Consider the following 26,012-nt stretch of genomic DNA (forward strand, 5'->3'; position numbering starts at 1 on the left):
GATGTTTTTTTTATTTTTTTCATCCTGTTAAAATGTAGTTGTTTTTTTTTTTTTTTATGAAAAAAAACATGGACAACTACATTTTAACAGGATGAAAAAAAAAAAAAAACATTGGTAGAGATTTATCACTTTCACAGGAGTCTGTTGCCATAATTTGCACCAAATTTATCAAATGTTACATGATGTTAGATAAATGTGGTGCATCTGTAAGTCTGACTGATACTTCTGTCTTCAGAAGTTACTTATCTTTCGACACCACCCATTAACTGGTGATTTTTTTGCAATTTTTGCAACGATTTGAAAACTGCATGTTGATAAACCAGCTCCACAGGCTAACCACATCCACTTTCCAAAACTGATGTGAGTGGTGTAAAAAATAAAACATAAAAAAAAGTCACAAAATGTGTACACAAATATGTCTGAAAAGTCGCATGGTCCTATTTCGTGACTTTTTGAAGCCTAAATTCTGGAGTGCAGAGATCAATTCTTTCCATAGCCTGAACCTACACTAACAAAGGCTAATATGTCAGTCCCAGTTAAAGAGGAAAACCGCAAAACAAAATTAATACAAAAATGAATCTATGCCCAATAATTAAAGGGGTTGCCCACTTTATTTATATTTTTGACCTATCCCATTTTATTGATGGCATTTGAAGAGAAAGCAGTGCTCATAGGAGCGCTGCCTTCCCTTCATTGTTTACATGCTCGCCGTCGTATACACGTAAGCTGTCCCATTCACTTCAATGGGATGGCTCTGTAGCATTCAGGTGTATAGAAAGGAGACGTCCCATAGAAGTGAATGGGACGAGCGAGCAGGTAAACAGTAAAGAGAAGACCGCACTCGTAGGGGAGTAGAGGATAGGTCATCAATATAAATAAAGCAGTCAACCCCTTTAAGAGTGGAAAATTGCCTGGTGCTGAACTAGTTAAAGGGATTAGTTACTACTACACTAGGAAAGACAGTGAGAGTCCAGGCTGTCCCCTGTATCAGGGTGTGTGTATAGAGAAGGCTGGCAGTCACTGCGTCAGTGGGTATTTCAGGACTCTCAGGGTCTCTCCTAGGAGTCCGTCAGGATTTACCTTACTTATTAGGCAGAAATCCTGCTCCAAAAAATAGAAAACTGCTTGCCGGATCACTCTGCCGCAAGTGTGAAAGTAGCCTTAGGCGAGGAACCTAGAAATTCATTGCAAGCTCTCAACTTTGTGAGTTGCTGAATACAGGACATCAAAAAGTCAATTTGGCTCCTGGACTATGAGTCCCATGGATGGGCAAAGCACAGCAGACGGTGGGAGCAGAGTCCAGAACATATATTAGGAAGACAACTGATCAGCCATAAGCTTGTGAAGAACATAAGTGACCTCTTCCCTACATTCTGCCCTGGAGAAAAGTCATTAGCTATATGACGTATGTACAGTTCCTTGCAGCTATTTGGACTGTCATATAAAATTAACGTCTAGGCATGCTATGTACAAGCGTGACGCCTGTGGTTACCAGCATAAACACTGGTAGCCAAGTAACGGCAAGTACAAGAAGCTTCTCGAAGAAGCCAGGCTCCAGTAAGTGGACGATAAAGGGAGGAAAGTTCCATTATAACCCTGGCTACAACAACAAACCATAAACCTACCTACAGTCTAATAAAAACATCTTCTAGATACCTACAAGGAAACAGTCTTCCCAAGTGAAGACGCCACAAGCTATAAAAATCTGGATTACTTCTTGGTTTAAAGGGAACTTGTCACCTGTACTATCCCCGTGATGGCTGACCTCCGGCACTCCAGCTGGGTGGTTAGCCATCACTGTCTATGCTGTCCTCACTAAGGCTAGTTGCACACCAGTGTTTAGGATCCGGCAGGCTGTACGGGAAGGAACGGCCTGCCAGATCTCTCTGCATTCCGGAACGCTTGAATGTCCCCATCCAGCCCCATCAACTATAATGGGGACCAGCGGAGATCCAGCCACAATGTGGTAAATCCTTGCCAGAACGGCCTGGTGGACCCTAAATGCTAGTGTGTAACAGGCCTTGGTGAGGACGGCATAGTACAGGTGACAGGTTCCCTTTAAAAGGGGTTGTCCCACAAAAAAAAATATTCTACAGTTTTCAAACCAGCACCTGGATCTGATTACTTTCGTAATTGCAGGTAATTAAAATTTTTGTATAGCCACTGAGTTATTCAATAAAATGCATCTGTATAGCGCCACCTGTTGTTCACCGAGAAGGCCGCACATGCTCATCCTTCTGAGCTGCAATAGGGAGAGAGATCCAGCAGAAAGGACACTCCCCTGAGCTGCTAGTCTGAAATAAATGTAGCAGAGCAATGAATTGTGAGATCTCTGGATCCATGTGAGGTACAGGGCTGGTTCTAGGTTAGTTAGAAAGAGATTGTACATTATGTGTGATTTAATTTTTTACATCAATCACGGGATAACCCCTTTTAGTCAACTTTAGGATGCTTCCACACTAGGTATTCTGCAACCACCCTGCAATCCAGCAGCAGTGGCTGTGCTTGCACACCATAGGAAAGAGTGTAGACCTCTCTGGTGGCCGGGACCGTGGGAGCACGAATAGGCATGCATGCGCAGCAGCTCCCATCCTGATCACCTCGCATCTGCGCTGCAGTGGTGACTAACCCCTGGATAGGAGCAGTGCATAATGAGATGGAAGTATGAATCCAGCCAGCAAAGGAAGCAATATGGACAATCACAATACATTAGTAAGTGCCTTGTAGTAACTTTCTCTACATGATAGAGGTCATGTGCTGAAGTGAGACAACCCCTTTACGAGGCCACAGCCCTCCACTGACTGCAGATAGGTGGGGGGCCCACTGATCAGGCATTGGTCCATGCAATATCTTAGTTTGCAGTGTACTTCGCTTCATAATAAAAAACACATGACTATCTATACTGACAGCTATAAGCCACCGGCAGGGCGGGTACAATACATTGTCACGTCCTATGTGTGTCATAGAGCAAAGCAAACACGCAGTTGTTAGCCGCAGGTCAACGGCAATAATACGTACAGCCCAACGACCTCTGTCACTGATATATTTATCCAAAAGAGGGTGTGTGCCGATACGCTCAGCCCCACTCACCCAAAACAAACAGACGCCCCCGCCTGCAAAACCAGACAAGTCCAGCCTGAATGCAAAGAGGAAGCGAACAAAGAGTGACAGGTGCGCTGACAACCTGCCCGTGACATCACAACGGACAGACAGGGCTTAAAGTGACAGCTGCAAGAACTAGGGACTAGGGACAGTACAGGTGCGAGCACCACTCCTTAGCAGAGATTCAGTTTTACTCATTTTCCCCATAAAACTATATATCAATCAGCTCCGCTCCTCCTGATCTATTCCACGACGCCCGCAGACTGCACTTTCATGGCTTCAGGTTCCATCACCTTCATACATTCTGGCTGCCTGCAGCCGCCACTAGTAGGAGCTTACCGCATACAGATTTATTATCAAGTCAATGGGAGCCGTGCTAGCGCCCCCTTTTTTTCTTTTTGCTTGATTCCTCCATTACTCCTGCTAGAAGTTATAAAGGAAGTTATGAAGGTCCAAGATGGGTGTTACCAGTTGGGGATGTGACCCTGCACAGTCTGACACTATCCAAACAGGTAAAACCCATATGGACCTTCAATGCAAACTACTAGCAGTTTATGCATAACGTCTAGCAGAAGTAATACAGGAATGGCACATCATGGAGTCATAAGAATAGACGCTCCAGAATTATTATTACAAGAGGAATGCAAGTAGTTGCTAAAACAGACACGTCGGGAGAGGCGACAAAAAGATAAAAGCTTGACAAATATTTCTGCAAAAAAAAAAAAAAAAAAAACAACCAAAACCATCTTAAAGGGGTTGTCCGGTCATCAATATCAGATTGGCGGGGGTCCGAGACCTGGCACCCCGCTGATCAGCTGTATGAGGCCCTTACTGTCTGCTGCTGTATGTCTATGGCAAAGCAGCAGCGGACAGGAAGCGATAAGGGAGAAGGCACGTGCATACTGCGTGCGCCGTCTGCTCAAACAGCTGATAGGGGTGGGGGGGAAGGAGGGGGTGCCGGGTGTCTCACCCCCGCCGATCTGATATTGATAACCTATCCTGGGAATAGTTCATCAATAGAAAAAGCCCCGACAACCCCTTTAAATGGAAATTCACGTTATAAATGATAAAATAGGAAACGGAATACCCACTAATCTGGAACTGCGACATAAGGGAGAATGCTGAAATTCTAAGTACAAATAACAGTAACCAAAACAACATAACATGTTATATAAATGTAAAGTGCTCAACAAGAAGATGAGCGTGCAGGAAGCTTGCCAGATTACGGATCACCATCCGCACAGTTTTTAATCACTGGCAGTGCGCATCGCTCGCTTTCTTAATCCTTAAAACCTTTCCGCTTTCTCTGCATCCGATAATCTAGTTAAAACTTTCTCATCCTCTAACCAGCCCCCTTCAACCACCTGCCTCGCCTACCCCGATATGACAAAGCAGTAAAGCAGATGGTCTGGGACAATACCGAACGGTTAGCTATTCACAACTGGTGACGCGCTGTGAACGTTTTTAAGAATATTTTGTGTCTTGGAGATTTTTTATGTATTTTCTTTAGTAACACGATTACATTCCCCATGAAATAACAGTCCTGGAGCAGATTTTCTTATAACGCTGAATTGCGCAGTTGCTAAATTAATCCTCTTGGAAATATTAGAATAAGCTTTAGCATTCCCCTAGTCCTTGGGACATGATCCTACACAATCTGACACCATTCAGTGGCGGCAGTGTCACACCCTACTGAAAAGGCGAATAGTAACATCCAGCTGTCAATTCATAAAGTAGGAATAACAGAGGAACAGCACAATGCAGAGTGCTAAGGAAAAGATGTCCTAAAATGGTGATTTCATGGGGAGCACAATTATTTAAACTGACAATTCAGGAGATGTGAAGGGAAAACGGGCAATTTACCACCATAAGAGCTCATGCACACGAACGAGTGCCAGTCGCGCCTGTGCTGTGGACCGCAAATTGCGGTCCACAATGCTCGGGCAACGACCGTAGGGCCTCCATATTCAGACACGGGACCCATTCACTTGAATGGGGTCCGCAATCTGCATGGCAAAAAAGTAGCGCATGCACTGCTTTTTTGCGATGCAGAGGCACAGACAGAAAACCACGGAAGCACTCCGTAGTGCTTCCGTTACGCACCGCACCTTCCGTATTGCAGACCCATTGTGGGTACACATCCGTGATGCAGTGCACAAACAGCAGATGCCCGTATATTGTGTACCTGCTGTTTACGGGCCGCAATACGGGCATCAGCCAACAACGGTCGTGTGCACGAGTCCTAATAGTGCTGGAGTTTCGTATTTTATCTTCCTCCTCTCAAAACAGTCCCTTTTAGCATTTTATCTAAAAAGAGGTTTTAATACTGTGCAGGTTTTAGGTAAATTACCAGAGAAGAGACATAAAAAGATTCCGGCTGCATCTGGCGCATGCGCAGTGAAGCGAGGTGCGCCAGCCATGGCCTCATTTGCACTGGATGCTGACGGACTCTTCTCTGGTAATTTACAGACGGCATGCACTGCAGCAGCATAATGAGGCTCTAAAATCTAGTGACAGCGCCCCTTTAAATATACCTGCAAGGGAAAATGATCGTAAAACACCCAGAGTTCTCCATTACCCATGGCTCACTAAGGCTAGGTTCATATCTGAGGCGAAGGATCAATTAGGAGACTCTCACAGATGGCGGCAAAACACCAGGACAGAATACCGCTGCACACGGCATTACTAGTGTGCAGAATTACGGGAATCGTAACCGATCCGATTTGGGGACGGTCAGGTTTCTGTCATAGGTCAGATCTTTTGTTTTTTTTGTCCCTACCCCAGAATAGAAAAATAGGACATGCGCCTCTCAGATGTGAACCTTGCCTAACATTTATAAAATGCTGCATGGACAGGTCTGTCAGCTCGCACACTAAAACAATGGTCTGGTAGAGAACCTCACCCACGAGGAATCCCCAAGTCCTGTCACTTGGGGATCAAAACCACGCCGTGGAGCTAGTTTACGATGTAGGAAACTGGAGGTGCAAGCATTGTTGGCTGTACTCTCGGCAGATAATTGCTAACGGGTGGTCGCGTGAATGCTAGTTAGCGATGATCTTGCAGTATTAGGGCTTATGCACACAAACATATTAACTTTCCGTGTCCGTTCCGTTTTTTTTGGGTGGACCGTATGCAGAACCATTCATTTCAATGGGTCCGGAAAAACGAAACAAACAAACAAAAAACTCTGTGTGCATTCCCTTTCCGCATTACGGACAAGGATAGGACTGTTCTATTAGGGGCCAGCTGTTCAATTCCGCAAAATACGGAATGCACACAGACGTCATCTATTTTTTGCGGACCGCAAAATACATACGGTCGTGTGCATGAGCCCTAATACTGCCACCAATTGCCTCATAACTGTTCATCGAGCAATTCTGATTTTTAAGCAGATGGTATGGGGAAGAGCGATGTCATAGCGATCCCTCCTGCGCAGCATGGGACTACATGCAATAGCAGCGTTCTCCTTGCTAGCTAGCAAGCGATTGCCAGGAGGGAACACTTCCCTCCCGACAATCGCTTGCTGATCTGCCTGTCTAATACAGGCCTACGGGTGGCTGCACATGGTGCAGATTCGTATTCAGAAAATCCGTATGAAATGGGCACATAAACTTGCAGTTTTGTTGCGCTTTTTATTGCAGACTTTTGTGCAGATTTTCTGCTTATGTTGACCACCCCATTGCAGTCAATTAACAACTGACAATCCGCATTGTGGACACCCTTAATATAGTAAATGCAAAGATCAGTGGTCAGCCTGTACACAGCTCACCCCTCCATGGTGGGTTTTCTAGAAACTAAAGGTGGATTTAGACAGTCAGATAATCGGGATGATTATTGGGAATGAACGTTCCTGTGAACACTCGCTCCCGACAATCTGCCCATCTAAATGTAGTGGCAATGACCCAATGAACGAGTGAGGCACCTAAATCATTTCTGGGCACCAGATCACTGCACCAGATCATGAGTCTAAACAGTGATCTGCTGCCCAGAAACAATGCAGCTGTAGGAGGATGAATGATTGCAATAGCGACCGCTCGACCTCATACTGTGGGAGGTGATCACTGCATGTAAATGCCGCGCTGCACCTCCACCGAACAAACAGCCGACTGTCGGGAAGGACAATTCCTTCCTGACAATCTGCTGCTCATTGGACCATCTAAATCCACCTTAAGGCCTCATTCACACATATGTGGATTTTCACGGACCATGGTCCGTGAAAACCGGTCCTGCTGAGTGCACAGCGTCATTGGTTGCCATGACGCCGTGCGCTTCGTGCCGCCGCTGTACAGTAATACACTCGTATGATCTATAATATGGACTGTAATATGGCCTATATGGTGTATCTGCCGTGAAAAGCGACAGAGGAGAACGAGTGTCCTTGAAATACACCAACATATAATAATTCCAAAGCATATATTATATATTAATGTATTTTTAACTTGGTTTGTTCCGGCACAGCACAGTCAAACACAATCGCTTAGAAAAATTATAAAAGATTTATTGCTGTGCAATGTCTGTAATGCAGACAACAATGCGATGCTCAAAGCAAAAAGACAAAAGGAATGGAGTTCACCAATTTGTAAGGGTCTATTCAGACTGCAGTGCACATGCTGTTCTCCTGATGCATATCTCCAGGCTACACAGCAGCTGGATACAACAGAACGCCATACGACTGCACAGGTCACCTACAACCTGCCTGCATACTGCTAGGAATACTATTCCATTGGTAGGGGTTTCTATTCATTGACAGCAAACTGACCTTAAAGGGATTTTCCATGACCTAGCAACTTACCTTATCAATCATATCTTAGTTGCAGAAGAAAGTTACCAATATACAGTATCTACTGTATGAAAATTGTGGGAATCAGCCGCTCTGGAACCCGGTCACAAGATGCTCCTTTTTACAAAATCCTTCATCAGGATATCTGGATTCCAGACTAGTCTAGAGGTGGGACATCACTTCTACAGACAGGGGAGGTGCTGTGGATGGGTAGCGCTATAAGGCTAGGTCTACACAACAACATTTTGTAGCACCAATGTCGCGCGACAATTTTTATAATGGTAGTCTATGGTGTCGCACTGCGCGAGATGGATTTTTCTGCGACAGTCGCGTCGCAGCCGCAGTGCGACACCATAGACTGCCATTCTAAAAATTGTCGCGTGTAGACCTAGCCTTAGTCTCCCTGTTGTGGATAAGGTAGATTCAGGAGATACACCAGGAACACTTCCGGCCCCATCCACAACATCTCTGTCGTCCTGGGCTGACGTGAAGATCTGATGTCGGCAAATGAAGGGTTCTCATAAGAGAAGTGTTACATGACTATAAGAAAATTGGAAGCTTTCTTCTGCAGACAAGCTATGGTGAATTAAGGTGGGTGCCTCTGGGTCCAGAAAACCCCTTTAAAAATGGTAAGAAATTGAAACAGCAATGCAGGTATGTTGGGCTATGTTCACATCAGCGTTACAGTATTCTGGCAGTCTGTTCCAGCAGAGGAGCAGACTCCCGGAATTCTCGTATCCAGCTTAGCCGGACAAGGTCGGGGCTCGCCAGATCCCTATTCACTATAATGGGATCCATCAGGCGGCCAGCATCCAGCGGGTTTTTGTGACACCCGACGGAGGCAGAGGGATCCTACCGTAGTGAACAGATAAATGGTAGGCCTGACGGCATCCGGCTTTGCCGGATATGGTAAGTCCGGTAGTCTGCTCCTCCACCAGAGCAAAGTACCAGAACACCATAAGGCAGTTGTGAACATAACCTAAGACTGGTTTTATTATACAGCGGTTATGGTTTATTTACTAAGGATGCCAAGAAATAGGAACAATCTACTAATACAACTGTAAAAACACCTCGCTAAAATACAGCCGACTCGTCTTCCATGCTATAATTTCTCCCCCCCCCCCCCCCCATAAAATTTCTTTTTCAGTATTCCTTCCAGTTATATAGTACGTACATGAGGATCTGCAGCCAACGCTTGGTGCTGGTGCTCAACATAGCGGCCACCCTTCTGGGAACTGGCCCACAAGTCACTGGTTGGGATTGGGAACAATGCCCTATATTATGGTTCTTGTTTTTTATGAGGTCAAGGATATAAACTACAGATTCCCCCCCAAGGAGAAAGAATAGTTTCAATGACAAACTTCTAACAATGGGTGATGGGGAAGCGAAGAATCTACTGGTCAGGAAGGATCACTACTGACTCACTACTAATTACACAAACCAAGGATATGAAAAGTATTTATGGTGGTCAGATAAGGAGAAACTGGGGCAGATTTACGGATCCTACTGTGCGCACCTTAAGGCCTTATTAGACTACACGATTTGGAGCCAATTATTGGGGACATGAATGGTCGTTGACCGGATGACTGGCATCTTTCATCAGGATAAAGGACGCCCGACTATCGGCCTGTGCTGCCGATCATCTATAGAGGAGAATGAGGGAGGGATGACTGCGGTGCTTTTCATTGGTCTGCGTAATAATTAGCATTAGGCTTGAGCGAATCGAGCTTCCGATCACAGATCCGAAGTCGATTTGTTCAAAGACTTCATTTTTCATGCTGTTTCCGTACAGCATTAAAATGTATGGGCTCTGAGTAGGCAAAGTTCGTATCGCCCGAAGTCGCGTGAGAGTTCAGTATCCGAAGTAGGCTTTGGTTCTGGCTGGTACCTCGGTACCAAAGCCCACTTCGGATTCCTATTTTAAAAAGGTTTTTGAAGACGCAGATATGAATACCGAAGACATTCACCAACGCGACTTCAGGCAATACATTTTAATGCTGTAAGGAAACAGCATTAAAAACGTTTTTGAACAAATAACTTCAGTTCATGGAACCGAAGCTATATCCGCTCAAGCCTAATTATCATCCGTCGGCGAAGATCGAGCTGTGTAATAACACGCTTACAGTGGTTGTCCCATTACAATAACTCTGTCTGACTATTGCTGTCTGACTTGCGGGGGTCCGAACAGAGGTCCATGTTTGAATGGAGCAGCAGACAAGCATGCATGTCCACCGCTCCCTTCAATTATTCGGGACTGCAAAGTAGAAGTGCTTGGCTATCTCCAGCAGTCCCTTTAAGAGGAGCAGATCTCATGCGTGTCCCACACGCCATGCAAACAGGGGAACACTGGCTCCTGTTCTCGTGGGGGTCCGACCCTGCCGACCAGACACTTATCCGCAGCATAGGGACTAAGACATTGTAATGGGACAAGTTATGCGCCAAACTTACCACAGTGGCTCTGGCTGGATGATAAATGTGGTGCAGGGACGGACACTTTTGTCTTACTTTATCCCACCTATTGTGAGAAAAAAAAATTGGCGCAAAAAAATGTTGCTTCTTGGGCCATGCCATTTTTTGATATTTTTTTTATTCCCTTCTTAATTGACTATAAGGATGTATTAGGTTAGGTAGATTTGGTAACGATAACGATTGACGATCAAATAGTTGACGAGTCGCTATTGTTTGTACCTGGTCATTATCACACAAGACAATGATCGCAGACGTAATCGTTACTGCAATCGTTCATTAATGCGTCTATTACATACAAAGATTTTAGCACTTGGAGGTTCCTCTCCTCTACTATGATGTCCTGACCATCAGGCGACGACGTAGTACATGCGGAGACGTCACGTCGGCAGACGATCATTTTTTTTTTTGGACAATTTGAAAGACGTGGTTCAACGAGAATCGAACGTTTTCATGATCGCTAGTAACGATTACACATTACGAATATCGGTGTATAGCAAACGATATTACGATTTTTAGGACGATTACCGATTCATCTAATACCCCCTTCAGTCATGCCCCCCTAGGAGCTAGGTGCAGGGGATTTTTCTAAAACTGGAGTTTTGGCGCCTTTTACGACTAGGTCTAAGCGCAATCACATTAGTAAATGGGCGAATCCATCTTTAAAGTCACTACTTTGATTTGGACAGGTGTCCGTAATAACACAGAAAAGAACCAGCGCTTGAGTGGAAGGGTTTAGCATTGACCACTGGCACTGGCTAAATGGTTCTTCCTTTGAAAGTAATATTAATATCGACACTGTAAAAATCATAGGCAAAAAATATAAAAAATAAAAATCAGCTGAAGTCTTGCTTAAAGCGACTATGCAGTCTAGGCTAATGCGTATACCTACGTACATTGGTACCATTTAAGAGCTCTGTATCTTCACACTGGCAGCAGAACACTTCAGTCTCACTTTCTTCCAACTGTGAACTCTGTAACGTAAATGGAATAATGTCACTTTTCAGGTGTCTGGTTAAAAATGGCAGGAAAGTGGCTAAGGGAGGCCCAAAAGCAGAGAGCAGAAGCATCATTTCATCAGCAGAAGGGAAGCAAGTCCCAGGAGCAAGCCGCCATTAAACACAGTAAGGCTGTGCCTATGGACAGAGGAGGTTAGGAGGTGGCGCTCTGAGCAGCACGCTACACCGGTCGTGTTAATTGGCAAGCGAAGCAGATACCGGGTATACGCAGCGTAGGGCAAATTCTGTTAGGGACCATTAACACGGTATCCTCTATGACACAAGCGACATACAGGTCATGTCGTGTTCAGAGCCAAAAGATGTGACTATAACCCAGGAAAGATCCGGGTTATATTCACTTGGCTTTGCACCTTGGTTGTGATGGTGGCAACATGGGGCAGTTCAGTGGGTACAGACCACCAGGTACGAGGATTAGATGGCCACAGTGCACGTCTGACCCAAATGTGACCCTGTAATAAAGTGATGGCATATCTCCTGGAGATACGCTGTGCATGCGACCCTAGCCCGGTTACACCCCACAATGTATGCATAGTCACACAGCCTTTAAAGGGGCTCTCAGGGATTTTAATATTGATGACCAATCCTCAAGGTAGGTCATCAACATCCGATCGGCGAGGTGCCCGACAGTCAGCACCCGATCAGCAGTATGAAGGAAAGGCGCGCAGTGCTCATGTGCTGTCTCCCATCTCTTCCTGCTTGCCATAGACAGAGAAGAGACGGCACGCACACCTTCCCATCATACAGCGTATCAGCGGGGGTGCTGGGCGTCTAACCCCCATCGATCTGATCGTGATAAAGTATCCTAGGTCATCAATATTAAAAGCCTGGAGAACCCCCTTTAACTTCCCTTACATTCCTTAGAGGGGTTGTCCAGGATTTTTTATTTTTTTTATCTGCCCCCCACCTGAAATACCTGTGAAGAAACCCATACTCACCTGTTTCCTGCCTCTCTTCACTGCACTTCCGGTCCCCATTTATCAACTTCTGCAAGGACCGGGTCATGTGGGCTGCTGAAGCCAATAGCTGGCCTCAGCGGTGATGGGTGTCCTCAAGCAGCATATCACTGCTGGAATATGTGCTTTTTGGGGACGTCATTGGCTGCAGTGGCACACATGACCCTGTCCGTGCAGAAGTCGATAGACGGGGACCAGAAAACCGGTGAAGACAGCAGGGAGCCTTAACAGGGCAGAGGGAGCAGACAAAGCTGGATTAAAGAAATTTTTAAATCCTGGACAACCCCTTTAAGTGAACCATGTCAGCTGCACTCTAACTTTCCAAATACACAGCGTCATTCTGATGGAACGGAAGTCAGTCTTTCTAGCCGTTCCTATGAGAGTCACATTAAGGACACAGAAGCCTCGTACAAATATTGGCACATGCCATGTCTGCACTGATAACTGGCTGACCGGGTGGGCATGGTTAGCTTCAGCCTCATTTCCTCATGTGTAGACCTATTTTACACAGGAAGAAGCTCTGTACGATCCTGCGAGAAAGCGGGTTGTGGAGCCAGCGTGACAGATGCAAATCTGCTTGTAAAATGCTGTATATCCTTAGTGTGGTCACAGAAAACGACTGCAATATCTACCGCTCAGGAACAGCAAGCGTCCTGTGCGTCTTAGGCTACTTTCACACTCGCGTTTGGTGCCGATCCGTCATGGATCTGCACAGACGGATCCGTTCAGATAATACAACCATCTGCATCCATCATGAACGGATCAATTTCTATTATCTTTAACATAGCCGAGACGGATCCGTCTTGAACACCATTGAAAGTCAACGGAGGACGGATCAGTTTTCTATTGTGTCCGTGAAAATGGATCCGTTCCCATTGACTTACATTGTGTGTCAGGACGGATCCGTTTGGCTCAGTTTCGTCAGACGGACAATAAAACGCTGCAGGCAATGTTATGGTGTCCGCCTCCAGAGCGGAATGGAGACGGAACGGAGGCAAACTGATGCATTCTGAGCGGATCCTTATCCATTCAGAATAAATCAGGGCAAAACGGATCTGTTTGTGAGAGCCCTGAACGGATCTCACAAACAGAAACCAAAACGCCAGTGTGAAAGTAGCCTTACGTGAAAATCCATTCCAGGATAAAGCCACATAAGCCAGGAAGTTTTTCGTGGAAGAGGAATGAAGTTCAAATGTCTACAGATTAGCGTCCTGCATCAAGAACGATACAAATGAAAGGACTGTCGAGGATTCAAGGCCTTGTCTGGTACTGCAGCTTGTTCTCATGTAAAGTATTTAAGTTATCCCCTATCCACACAATTAACTGATGACAGGGGGTCCAACCGCTGGCACCCCCACTGATCCACAGAACGAGTGTCCCAGGTCCCCATCCTGAGAGAGCGGCAGGACGAGCATGTGCTCTGCTGCTCCATTCATTCTCTATGGGACTAACAGATAGCCAAGCACAGCACCCAGGGCGCATGCGCGAGTACATGGGACTACAGGAGATAGTGGACGGAGACATAGGACCCCTGTTCTAGGGATCGGCTGCTGAAAAAAATGATGATGTTTTGAATATATGCAAATGAGCCTCTAGGAGCAACGGGGGCGTCGCTATTACACTGAGAGACTCTGCTCTCTGCAACTGCTGCGCCCTCTGCAGTTTGACAGGACCAGGCAGTGAAAACGTCACTACACCTGCCTGGCCCAGTCAATCAAAGTGCAGTGGGCTCGGTAGTTGTAGAGAGAGCAGAGTCTCTCAGTGTAATAGTGACGCCCCCGTTGCTCCTAGAGGCTCATTTGCATATTTTAAAACATCATTTTTCTCAGCAATGCGGGCACATATGAACATGGGACCAACACAGATGCCTTCAGCTGCCAGGTGCACATGTAACAGGTCAGCCAGTGTCATAGGGACAAATCTGCTGACAGATGCCCTTTAAGTGAATGGATCGAACCTACAATACAGGACACAGTGAAAGACAAAGTGACCAAAGAAACCAGAACCCAGCAGCAGGGGGCAGGTAAGTATATTTCCCGCTGCAGGAGCGGCGACATGGGGGGGGTCTGACCGAAGGTGGACAACCCCCTTAAAATCAGAGGTACTTCCACGTAAAACAATGCAGGACTACATAAACCTTGCACCCGTTATACACGGTTATGATAAGGAACCGCTCCGCTGGGCTCATATCCTGCTTTCTGATAATCTGTCCCATTGTAATCTACTAAATTCTTTTTAATGAATGCAGGGACAGCGGCAGTGACATGGATGTGTAAAATGACTGCGCTTCTAATGTCCTCGAAATATTACTGGCAAAAAATGAAAAGAAAAAAGTAAACGGCGCACCTGGCTTATTATCGACATCAAAAGCGATAGCTGCCGTCTGCTGATCTTTGCACACTCCCGCAGGCATGTAATTACATAAACCTGTACACACAATGACATCATGCACAGGCTATATATAACAGCCGGCACCGCAGGTGTGCACTGCGCAGGAACAGTGCCGTCTTACATTACCCTATTAATCATTTACCTTCACAAGAAGATACCAGCGAACATCTGCACTTTACCAAAGCTGCCTGGGAAAATGGAGGGGGGGTCTTATCAGTAGATTAAGATAATGCCTATCTAAGGGACTCAATGATGGGGAGGGGGCAGATAATGAAAAAAAAACTATCACACCATAAACCTATCTTTAGTAGATGTTACATGTGCTCAGAGGTGTCGTACATAAAGCCTGTATTAGACAGGCAGATTCTGCAGGCGTTCCTGCTCGTCAGTGGAGGAGACCACTGCCATTACATGCAGCGATCTCCTCCTCACGACGGGGGGTCGATCGCTAATGCCATTGCTCGTCCCCATACTGAATCACTGTTTGCCGGCAGCAGAGCGTACATAGACGGCACGATCTGCCGCCTGCAAATGACGAACCTGTTGAAAGATTGGGATTGCCCGACGAATGAGCGGTTGCTAGTCTAATACACCCTTAAGACTCTAGTAGGTTCCATTTTTATAATAAGCTTCACAAAAGCCAGACATATATATGGCTACATCCACTAGGGTTGTCACGATACCAACATTTTTATTCGATTTCGACACAATAAAAAAGTATTGCGATGCTCGATACCACGCGAAAAAAATAAAACACCAAAAAAGCCGCGTGCATTCCATGGAACGTCCGGCCCATTATAGAACAGTCCTATCCTATTTTGGGGGGGGGGGGGGACAACGTGACTAAAAATGGCGATTTGTTTTCTTCTGTTACGGCGTTCACCGCATAGGAGATATTTTTTAATATTTTAATAGTTTGGACTTTCTCGGATGTGGCGATATGTGATAGGTTTATTTTTTTATTGTTTAAATATTTTATATGTAAAATTGGGAAAGGGGTGATTTAAACCTTTAATATTTTGGTGTTTTTTTTACTTTTTATTAAATAACTACTAGCCCCCTTAAAGGGAACCTGTCACCGGGATTTTGTGTATAGAGCTGAGGACATGGGTTGCTAGATGGCCACTAGCACATCTGCAATACCCAGTCCCCATAGCTCTGTGTGCTTTTATTGTGTAAAAAAAAAAAAAAAAGATTTGATACATATGCAAATTAACCTGAGATGAGTCAGAGCTTGAAAATATGACTCTTCTCTGGTCACACAAGCAAGATATGACTCTTATGTTAATTTGCATATGTATCAAATAGTGTTTTTTTTTTTTTTACACAATAAAAGCACACAGAGCTATGGGGACTGGGTATTGTGGATTTGCTAGCGGCCATCTAGCAACCCATGTCCTCAGCTCTATACCCAAAATCCCGGTGACAGGTTCCCTTTAAGGGGCTAGAACCCTTGTCCTATTCACCCTAATAGAGCTGGCTGCCATGGTAACCGATCGGAGCCCCGCGATTTCACTGCAGGGGCTCCGATCGGAAGCTATCACTGCCACCAATAGATATACTGAGGAGAAGGGGAGGGGACCCTGTGGCCACTGCCACCAATGATTATAATGTTGGGGCGGCGCACTGCGCCACCAATGACTACAATACAATACATACCCAGCCTCTATGCGAGGGCACTGTGATCCCCGTCAATTAACACCTCAGGTGCCGCACCTGAGGGGTTAAGTCCCTTGGTTTGGCAAATCGCAGTGCCCTGTCATTAAGGCCGGGTGTTTAATGGTTTAATTACACTCATTGGTGGTGCAGTGCACCCATCCCCCCTTCCCTACTCATCAGTGCCATCTCTTCATTGGTGGCAGTGGTGGCTGCATCACAGTGGGGAGGGGGGAGGGGGGGAGGAGGACTGCCTCCTTCTCCACTGTGTCAGCTGATGAGAACATGGTGCGCGCAGAGGGCGGTGCATGCCATGTTCTCTATCAGATACTAAGCCAGGAATATACATCAGATCCAGGCCTGATCCAACCATGTAAAAGATTATGGGTGGAAAGGACAGTATAAGGGCTCGTTCACACGACCATGTGTCTTTTTCAGTGTTTTGCAGTCAATTTTTAACGGATCCGTTTTTCTGTTTTTTTGTTTCAGTAGCGTTTCCGTATGGCATATACAGGAATTACATAGAAAAAAATTGCGCTGGGCGTAAAATTTTCAATAGATGGTTCCGCAAAAACGGAATGATACGGAAGACATACGGAGAACGTGATTTGCGGGCAATAATAGGACATGTTCTATCTTTCAATGGAAAAACGGAAACGGAATGCATACAAAGTACATTCTGGTTTTTTTGCGGAACCACTGAAATGAATGGTTCCGTATACGGAACACAAAAAACGTTCGTTTGAACGAGCCCTAGGTCCATTCACACGTCCGTAGTGTATTGCGGATCCGCAAATTGAGGATCCGCAATACACCCAGCCGGCAGCCCCATAAAACTGCCTATTCTTGTGCGCAATTTCGGACAAGAATAGGACATGTTCTATTTTTTTCTAGACCGCGGACCGGAAGTTCGGGGCCGCGTTTTGGAAATGCGGACAGTACACTGAATGGTCCGTCAGGTCGGGTTTTCTTAGATTAATTATATGACATTGTTAGTCATTCTAACCTTCAAAGCTGTTTTCTATCTTTTTTTCCTTAATGTATCTGTCATTACTTCCTCTTGGGATAGCATAGTCTGACTGTAAAGAATCCTTTCCTGTACTGATGTCTAAATCCTCTTTCCTCCACATGTAGTGAATGTCTCCTGGTCCTTGGAAGTCATGTGCCAGTTCTCTGTACTGACCAGACACGATACACACACATGCAAGATCACCTCTTGGGGTCCATTCGCACGTCCGCAAGTTGCGGATCAGCAAAACACAGACACCGACCGTGTGCTTTCTGCATTTTCTACATGGCTGGCACTAGGATAGAACGGCCTATTCTTGTCCGTGGTTGCGGACAAGAATAGGACATGCTCTTTTTTTTTGCGGGGCCGCAGAACGTAAGTGCGGATGCAGACAGCACACGTTGTGCTGTCTGCATCTTTTGCGGCCCCGTTGAAATGAATGGGTCCGCACCAGTTCTGCAAAATTGTGGAACAGATGGGGACCCATTATCCGGACGTTTTGAATGGACCCTACAGCGTATTTTCTCAAAGCTGAACAAGCCTCTTTCAATTCCATTCAATAACCTAGTCTCCTGCCTTTGAACCCTTTCTAGCGCTCCTATATACTTTATGGTATACAGAGCCCAAAACTGAATCCCATATTCATGATGTTGCCTTACAAGGGCTTTATAGAGGGGTCATTTTACACTGGGTACAGGTGACGGCTGCAACCACCTTGCAGTGACATGCCCTTCAACCACATGTGACTGCTGAGGCCAGTGACTGGTTCATAGGAACAAGCCATTTCTGGTCCTCCTGGGACCAGAAGTGGTCAGAAACAGAGAAGTGATGCTGGAAAGTCAGGTGTTTTTTGTTAGCTATAGATTTTGACTGGAGTTTAGTCGCCCCCTAAATTATTTAATACCTATTCTGCCATCTTGGTTCAATCATCCAAACTCGGCATCGACACAAGGGGATGACCTAAAGTTCTTAAATATTGAAGTTCTTGATCTGAGGTCTCCGAGGTGCCTTACTTTTTGGAGGAATCTCTATAAATCTAAGAACTGGTTACAAAAATAAGACCGGACATGAGACAACGATCGGCAATAGCTGGCACTACTCACTTCAATGGAGGCACATCTTTTGTGCGACAATCTGAATTTACCAGCAAAATTTAAGAAGGCAAATAGAAATCGAAGTGTCTCGGTTCCTATATTGTTAATTTAGCTGCTTGCTAAGTGTTTAATCCCAGATGAACGGAGCCCGTCTTATGCCTGATGAAGAATAATCCTGCACAATACAGACAGTAACACAGCTCTGGGTGCCCCCCATTATAATACAGCCCCCAGAAGGGCAGAGAGCCGAAAGAACTATAATCGGATAATAAAGGGTTTTCATTGTCCGGCTTCTGTTATCTGCTCCATTCTCCAGGCGCACACTGGAGCAAAGGACTATTGTGTCTATGGTGACACCGGAGCCAGCAACACTTGTCATCAGGAGTCCAGACATGAAAATGAGCCATCTATCTACAAGACATAAACCGCAACAAACCCATTATCAGACAATATAAAGACGGTCACACTGCTCTCCCTGTGGTTTCTAATATGGGGCGTCGTCTTGGCACAGACGGCAACATCTCTCTAATTTGCCAGCTGACAGCTGCATTACTGCACTCCGAGGACCGGCTTCTGGTACCGGACCGCTCCCCATACTACAAATAAAAGATAAACACAATTCTGTAGACTTTATCAGCCAGTAACCCCATTCAAAGAGTCAATGGGGGTTAATTACTAAAGGCCAACATTTCAGACTCCAGTCTTAGCAAAAACCCCGCTGGCGGACCATGGGACCACTTTATTGAAGGGTTGGTCCATCTCAGACATTGGTGGGATATTGCTAGGACAAGCCACAAATGTTTGATAGGTGCAGATACCTGAGACCTGCACTAGTTTTAAGCGAATTTCCTCGTGCTTCGTAGTAGCGAATCAATTTTCCCTGAATGGCGGTATAAAAAAAATAAAATAATACTTACCTCATCCATTTGCTCGCAACAGGCCAGCCGCCTCCATCTTGATTGAAGATCTTGCACAAAATCCCACGTGCGACCGACGTCATCACGGGCCCAAGCAAGATTTTACGCTAGATGTTTAATCAAGATGGCAGCGGTCTGCTCTTCGCAAGCAAATGGATGAGGCAAGTACGATTTAATTAAATTTTATTTATATTTGACACTCTGTTATTACGGTCAGATGCCGCAATCAGTTATGAACGCAGCATCAGAGGGATACAATGACTGGGAGCAACGCAATCGCCGTTACAAAAGAAATACGCAAAATGAAGCAAATTGTTTTGTAGAATTCAGCAAAGCAGCCGAAATCGAATTTTTGAATACTTGGCTCATCTCTAAACTGCACTTATCTCTAGAACGGAGCCCGCAGAGTAAGGGCTCGTTTACACAAACGTTTTTTTGCATTCCGTATACGGGCCGTTTTTTGCGTTCCGTATACGGTCCATATACGGAACCATTAATTTCAATGGTTCCGCAAAAAAAATGGAATGTATTCCGTATGCATTCCGTTTCCGTATTTCCGTTCCGTTGAAAGATAGAACATGCCCTATTATTGTCCGCAAATCACGTTCCGTGGCTCCATTCAAGTCAATGGGTTCCGCAAAAAAAAAACGGAACACATACGGAATGTACTCTGTATGTCTTCCGTATCAGTTCCGTTTTTTCAGAACCATCTATTGAAAATTTTATGCCTAGCCCAATTTTTTCTATGTAATTACTGTATACTGTATATGCCATACGGAAATACGAAACGTAACCACTACTGAAAAAAATTGGTCAAGACAAAAAAGGAGGCATTAACGAGGACAATCACAATAAAAAAAAAAATCATTTTCTGTTCAATAACCTCTTTAAGGAGGCCATGAACAGCGGGACTGGAGGACCGTACAGTGTGTATAGGGGTGTCCCAACGGTAGATATTGGTGTATAGAAGGATCTGACAAGCTGGATATAAATAAGCAGCCGCTAAGGAGGGTCTGACCGCTGCCAAGTCCCCGCTCCAAACTGAAATGGGCGCGGGGGGGGCTTCGAGATTTCACCAACCCAAATCTGCACATCTAAACTATGTTGGAGCTGAACTGAGAGGTTCAATAATACAACCGCATGCATCCGTCATGAACAGACCCGGTTGTATTATGTCTTCTAGAGCCAAGATGGATCTGTCATGAACTCCTTTGAAAGTCAATGGGGGACGGATCAGTTTTCTATTGTGTTAGAGAAAACGGATCCGTCCCTATTGATTTACATTAGGTGTCAGGACGGATCCGTCTTGCAAGAAGCGTTTTTTCTGTCTGCGATGGGGACGCAACCAAACAGAACGGAATACATTTTGGAGCATTGCGTTCCGTTCAGTTTTGTCCCTATTGACAATGAATGGGGACAAAAAGGAAGCCTTTTGATGGATCTCAATAGCAGAATTGAAAACGCTAGTGTGAAAGTAGCCTTAGGCTATGTCGTCTACACGACGAGTGTCGCGTGACAGATAGGGCACAACTACACTGCAACATTTGTCGCGTGACATTTTGTCGCACGACAATATTTATAATTATCGTCTATGGTGTCACAATGAGACATGCTGCGACTGCAAAGCGACAGTCGCAGAAAAATCCATCTCGAATGGATTTTTTGCGACTGCCGCGTCGCAGCGCGACACCATAGACTAACATTATAAAAATTGTCGTGCGACAAATGTCGTCGTGTAGACCTAGCCTTATCCTTTGCAATGTTTAGGGTGAATTCTGCAACTGCCGAGACTGACATCATATACCAAGCACAGAAACGGATACACCAGTTGGGATCGATCAATAATAATTGATTTTTTTTGGCTGTGGACTGAATTTACAGTTAACGAGGCAGATTTTGAAATCTGGTATTTGAGGTACACACAATATAGGAAGGCAACTCTTCACATTTCCGTATCAGTGTCACCTCCGTGAAAAAAAGCGTACATGTTTCATCGGTGAAGATATCCACAAGGGATCCATGGTTGGTCCGTGTGTGTCATCCGTAATTCACAGACGTTGCTCAGCTAAAAATTAATTACTGAAAATTAATTAATTTCAAGAGCATTTCCTATCTGTCTTCCGTTAGTAAACAGACGCACCACTAAAGACATCCGTATGACGTACTTGATTTTCACGGACCTATAGACTTACATGGGTGCGTTTGGTCCGGGGCATGGATTAAGGTAGGACGTGCTTCCGCTGTTTATCTGCAGATTGACAGGACATAACATTTCATGGAAATGTGAACAGGCCATAGATTTCTTATGGGTCAGTGTGCTGTCCGCTAAAAATGCTGCCAGCACACGTCCGTAAAAAAACGGAAAGGTGAACCAGGCCTTAGTTGTAATACACTGGTATAACCTAAAGATTTTGGACAGCTGAAAAGGGTAACTCAGACCATTTTCTGAAGACTACTGACGAGCAAGATGGATGCCGACCCATAACTGGCTGTACTGGATGTGTCAGTTGTTGTACCGTACTCATGACGCACAACAGATCTGCAGTCCAGACCAAGCCACAGATTGCTTCAACTTCCGGCACGGTCATCCTAGACCACAACCTACACAGACCAGCCGGGAACGACAAGTCATGGAGAAAACGGCTACATCTCACCACCATTAATAAACTCCGTAGCAACCACTTGCGGTTTTTCCATGCCGCATACGCGCTGGTCGGCTTTGTTAGTGGCGTTTCTTTAAAGAAACAAACAAGTATATGGCATTTTTTCACAAAATGGCAGAGGCTTCAAAATGATGCAGTAAAAAAAAAAAAAAAAAAAGAGCCAGACACACAAAAGAAGCAGCGATTAGAAACCCAAAACCCGCAGGTGCAAAAAAACACCACTAAGGGCTCATGCACATGACCGTATGTATTTTGCGGTCCGCAAAAAACTTATCCGCAAAAAATACAGATAACATCTGTGTGCATTCCGTATTTTTGCGGAACGGAACAGCTGACCCCTAATAGAACAGTACCATCCTTGTCCGTAATGAGGACAATAATAGGACATGTTCTATTTTTTGGAGAAACGTTAAAAACGGACATACGGAAACAGAATGCCCACGGAGTAACTTTCGTTTCTTTTGCGGACCCATTGAAGTGAATGGTTCCGCATACGGTCCGCAAAAAAATAAAATAAAATGGAATGGACAAGGAAAGAAAATATGTTTGTGTGCATGAGCCCTATTGCGGCATAGCCTGCCTGAGCTCTCTGACATAGCTGGATAGTACCGCGTGCCCGCCGGACCCCAATGGCTGCTCCCTCGCATAAATGGTGGGATTCGGCTGATCAAAAACTGCTGCACGCAATAGTTTCTGTCCGGCCAAATCCTGGATTTATGCCAGGGAGTAGCCGGATTTCTGCCAGTTCCCATTATAGACAATGGGGTCTGTCGGTGTGTGTGAAAGTAGCGTAAAACCACAACCGTATATAACATATATATATATATATATATATACACGCCACAAAATACCTGTTTGTTTTTAACCACTCAACCATCAATACAACTAGTCCCATGTGAAATACATGTAGGTCATTAGTAGTAATGCAGCGCCACCATATAACCAAGTTCCGGACCATAATAGTACTGTACCGTCCTTGTGCGTAATGCGGACAAGAATAGGACACGTTCTATATTTTTGCAGGTGCCACGGAACGGACATGGACAGCACACGGTGCGCTGGCCGCAATTTTTGCAGCCGCATTAAAGTGAATGGGTCTGCATCCAACCTTCCAAAAATGCGGATCAGACCAAAAACATGTTTGTGTGCAATTGTGCATAAGCCCTTGCAGCGATTTTTTGGATACATTTCACCATAATTTAAAAATGTATTGCCTATTTAAAAAAAAGCCTCAAAGACCGAACTGGCAACCAAAAAGAGCAGATCCAAAATGGAGCGATTGTGGGCTCCCCATAAAATGTGCTGATCTTGATACTTTAGCAGTCCTGATAGAAGTTGGCCATCCATGACCGAAACTGGCTGAATCTCAGCAACACTCCTACTGAGGAGGAGATCGCAGCCTGCAATAGCAGCGGTCTCCTCTACTAACGAGCCTGTGATTGACGGGACGGAACGCTTCCAGTGTGATCTGCCTGTCTGTCTAATATACGCACCCGGTGAGTAAGACGCGGGGATTTTCAGGTACACGGTGCAGAAATTGACCTGTGGCGCGTACTTCTGAAATCTGCAGCATGTCAATTCTTTGTGCAGATTTTCAGTGCAGGCCTCACCCTTTGCAATGTAAAGGGCGAGATCTGGAGCAAATCCGCATCAAACCCCTCAAGTAAGACGAGCGGAAACAAAGCAAAACTACATGAAAATCTGCGTAAGCGGTTAGGCCTCCTGCACACGAGCGTGACGGATTGGCTCCGGATGCGTTCAGTGAAACTCGCAGCATTTTGCAAGCGAGTTCAGTCAGTTTTGTCTGCGATTGCGTTCAGTTGTTTTGTTTTTTTCTGCACAGGTGCAATGCGTTTTGATGCATTTTTCACGCACGTGATAAAAAAAACGGAAGGTTTACAAACAACATCTCCTAGCAACCATCAGTGAAAAACGCATCGCACCCGCACTTGTTTCCGGATGCAATGCATTTTTCACTGAAGCCTAATTCACTTCTATGGGGCCAGGGCCGCGTGAAACATGCAGAATATAGAACATACTGATGCGCGGGGGAAAAAAAAAAAAAAAAAAACACTCGTGTACACAGATCCATTGAAATGAATGGGTCAGGATTCAGTGCGGGTGCTATGCATTCACGTCACGCATTGCACCCGCGCGGAAAACTCCCTCATGCGAAAGGGCCCTTTGGCCTCCTGCACATGACCGTATGGCTTTTTCAGTATTTTGCGGTCCGTTATTCAGTTTTTTGTTTCAGTAGTCTTTCCGTTCCATTATTCCGTTTTTCTGTTTGGTTTCCGTTTGAGATCCGTTTTTTGCAGATCGCAAACGGAAACTGAAGCATTTAAACAGTAAGTACATAAAAAAAATTGGGCTGGGCATAACATTTTCAATAGATGGTTCCGCAAAAAACGGAACGGATACTGAAGACATACGGATGCATTCAGTTTTTTTTGCGGGCCCATTGACTTGAATAAAGCCACGGAACATGATTTGCGGGCAATATTAGGACATGTTCTATGTTTGAACGGAAATACGGCAAAGGAAGGCATACGGAGTGCAATGAATGGTTCCATATACGGTCTGCATATGGAACGCAAAAAAACCGCAACGTAAACGGAAGAAAAAAAAAAACGTTTGTGTGCAGGAGGCCTTATGTGCATACACTCTTCAGGTCTTTTCACACCGCCATTGGAGATATAGGTTAGGAGGATTTCTCAACGTATAGTCATGCAGCGACATCAGTCACCCGTAGGCTCCCACTGCTAAATATTATTTTACGGGACACCCTACCTTTTTGCTCTATATAAAAAAAATTAAAAAAAAGATATAGCAACGCATACCGAGTAGATAGAGGCTAAACGATCACTCTTTGGCCTCCATCAGATGAATGGGCACCTATGGAATCCATACTAGCCAGGAGATTTCCCGGTTTTCGGCGCATACGGTAAGCAGATGCTGCAAAACGCAGTGTGAGTCCACCATTACTGAAGCACCAGAATAGAAGGCTCCCGCTCGGAGAAAACATTTCTGGTCGCCTGAGGTAACCTTTCATCCTTGGAAACTTTGCTCGGGGATGCCAAGACCGTGAAATCCAAAAGCAACAAGAGTTCATCTGTAGACCTAGAGTCAGCCATAAAAGCTGCTCGTGAGAATCCGCGCTTCCTTCCAGCTGGATCCCTACACCAGTTTTCTGTGGAATTCCACAAAAATATCACCCGGGCCGAGCACAGAACACAGTCCTCATGTGACCATACACGCGGTAGGCCATGTTTGAACATCACAGGGTGTCAAACCGCAGCGTCCAGACGGTAATGATAGCTCCTCTGTCTCTACACGAGTTCCCTGCGCCAGACATGCCAAGCTAATGAGACAGCTTTACCAGTAATTATATATCCCGGAGCTGAACTCTTCCGCCATGCTGTAAGAATGTATATTCATCGGTTTCTTTAGGTGTCACATGTATTATAGGCCTAGAAGGAAAGCAGCTATCTATTCGGTGGGGGAGAGTCACAGGCAATCGCCTCTTGTAATGGCTCATCTCCTGCGGGAAACAAAGGATAGGCGCCTCTTTCCCATGGGAGGACGGTTGGGTTGGACCTATACGCGTTAGTACGGAAGATTAGTCTAATGTTCATGGCCGTTTTCAGTGTCACAGACCCTGGTTATTGTTGCTGGGCTTTTCCATGTAAAAAATTAAAATCTTCCCAATCTGATACATTTTGAAACCGTCAATTTACAGCTTATAAAATTTGGGATGGCAAAAAAAAAAAGAAGTTCTCCCAAATTTTCCAGACCAATGGATAATTATCTTGCTTATTTCTGCAGAGACATAAGAGAAGGGAATGCACCTGTCAATCATCCTGTGTGGGCGGGGCAATCAGGACTCTCTTTGTCTCTCCTAGGAGTCCTGTCAGGATTTACTTTTCTTTTTTAAGGCTACATGCACACGACCGTGCTGTTTT

General features: G+C 45.2%; 1 protein-coding gene across 1 annotated transcript in view; it reads right to left on the reverse strand.

Annotated features, from left to right (window-relative positions):
• Positions 1-26,012, reverse strand: part of SSH2 (slingshot protein phosphatase 2) — a 229,781-nt gene that overhangs the window by 150,200 nt on the left and 53,569 nt on the right. The window contains exon 2 of the mRNA XM_040423390.1: positions 11,245-11,322. Within this exon, the coding sequence (XP_040279324.1) occupies positions 11,245-11,322 (78 nt within the window). The remainder of the gene's footprint in view (positions 1-11,244; positions 11,323-26,012) is intronic.

This window comes from Bufo bufo, chromosome 3 (assembly GCF_905171765.1).
Source record: "Bufo bufo chromosome 3, aBufBuf1.1, whole genome shotgun sequence".
Classification (NCBI taxonomy): Eukaryota; Metazoa; Chordata; class Amphibia; order Anura; family Bufonidae; genus Bufo; species Bufo bufo.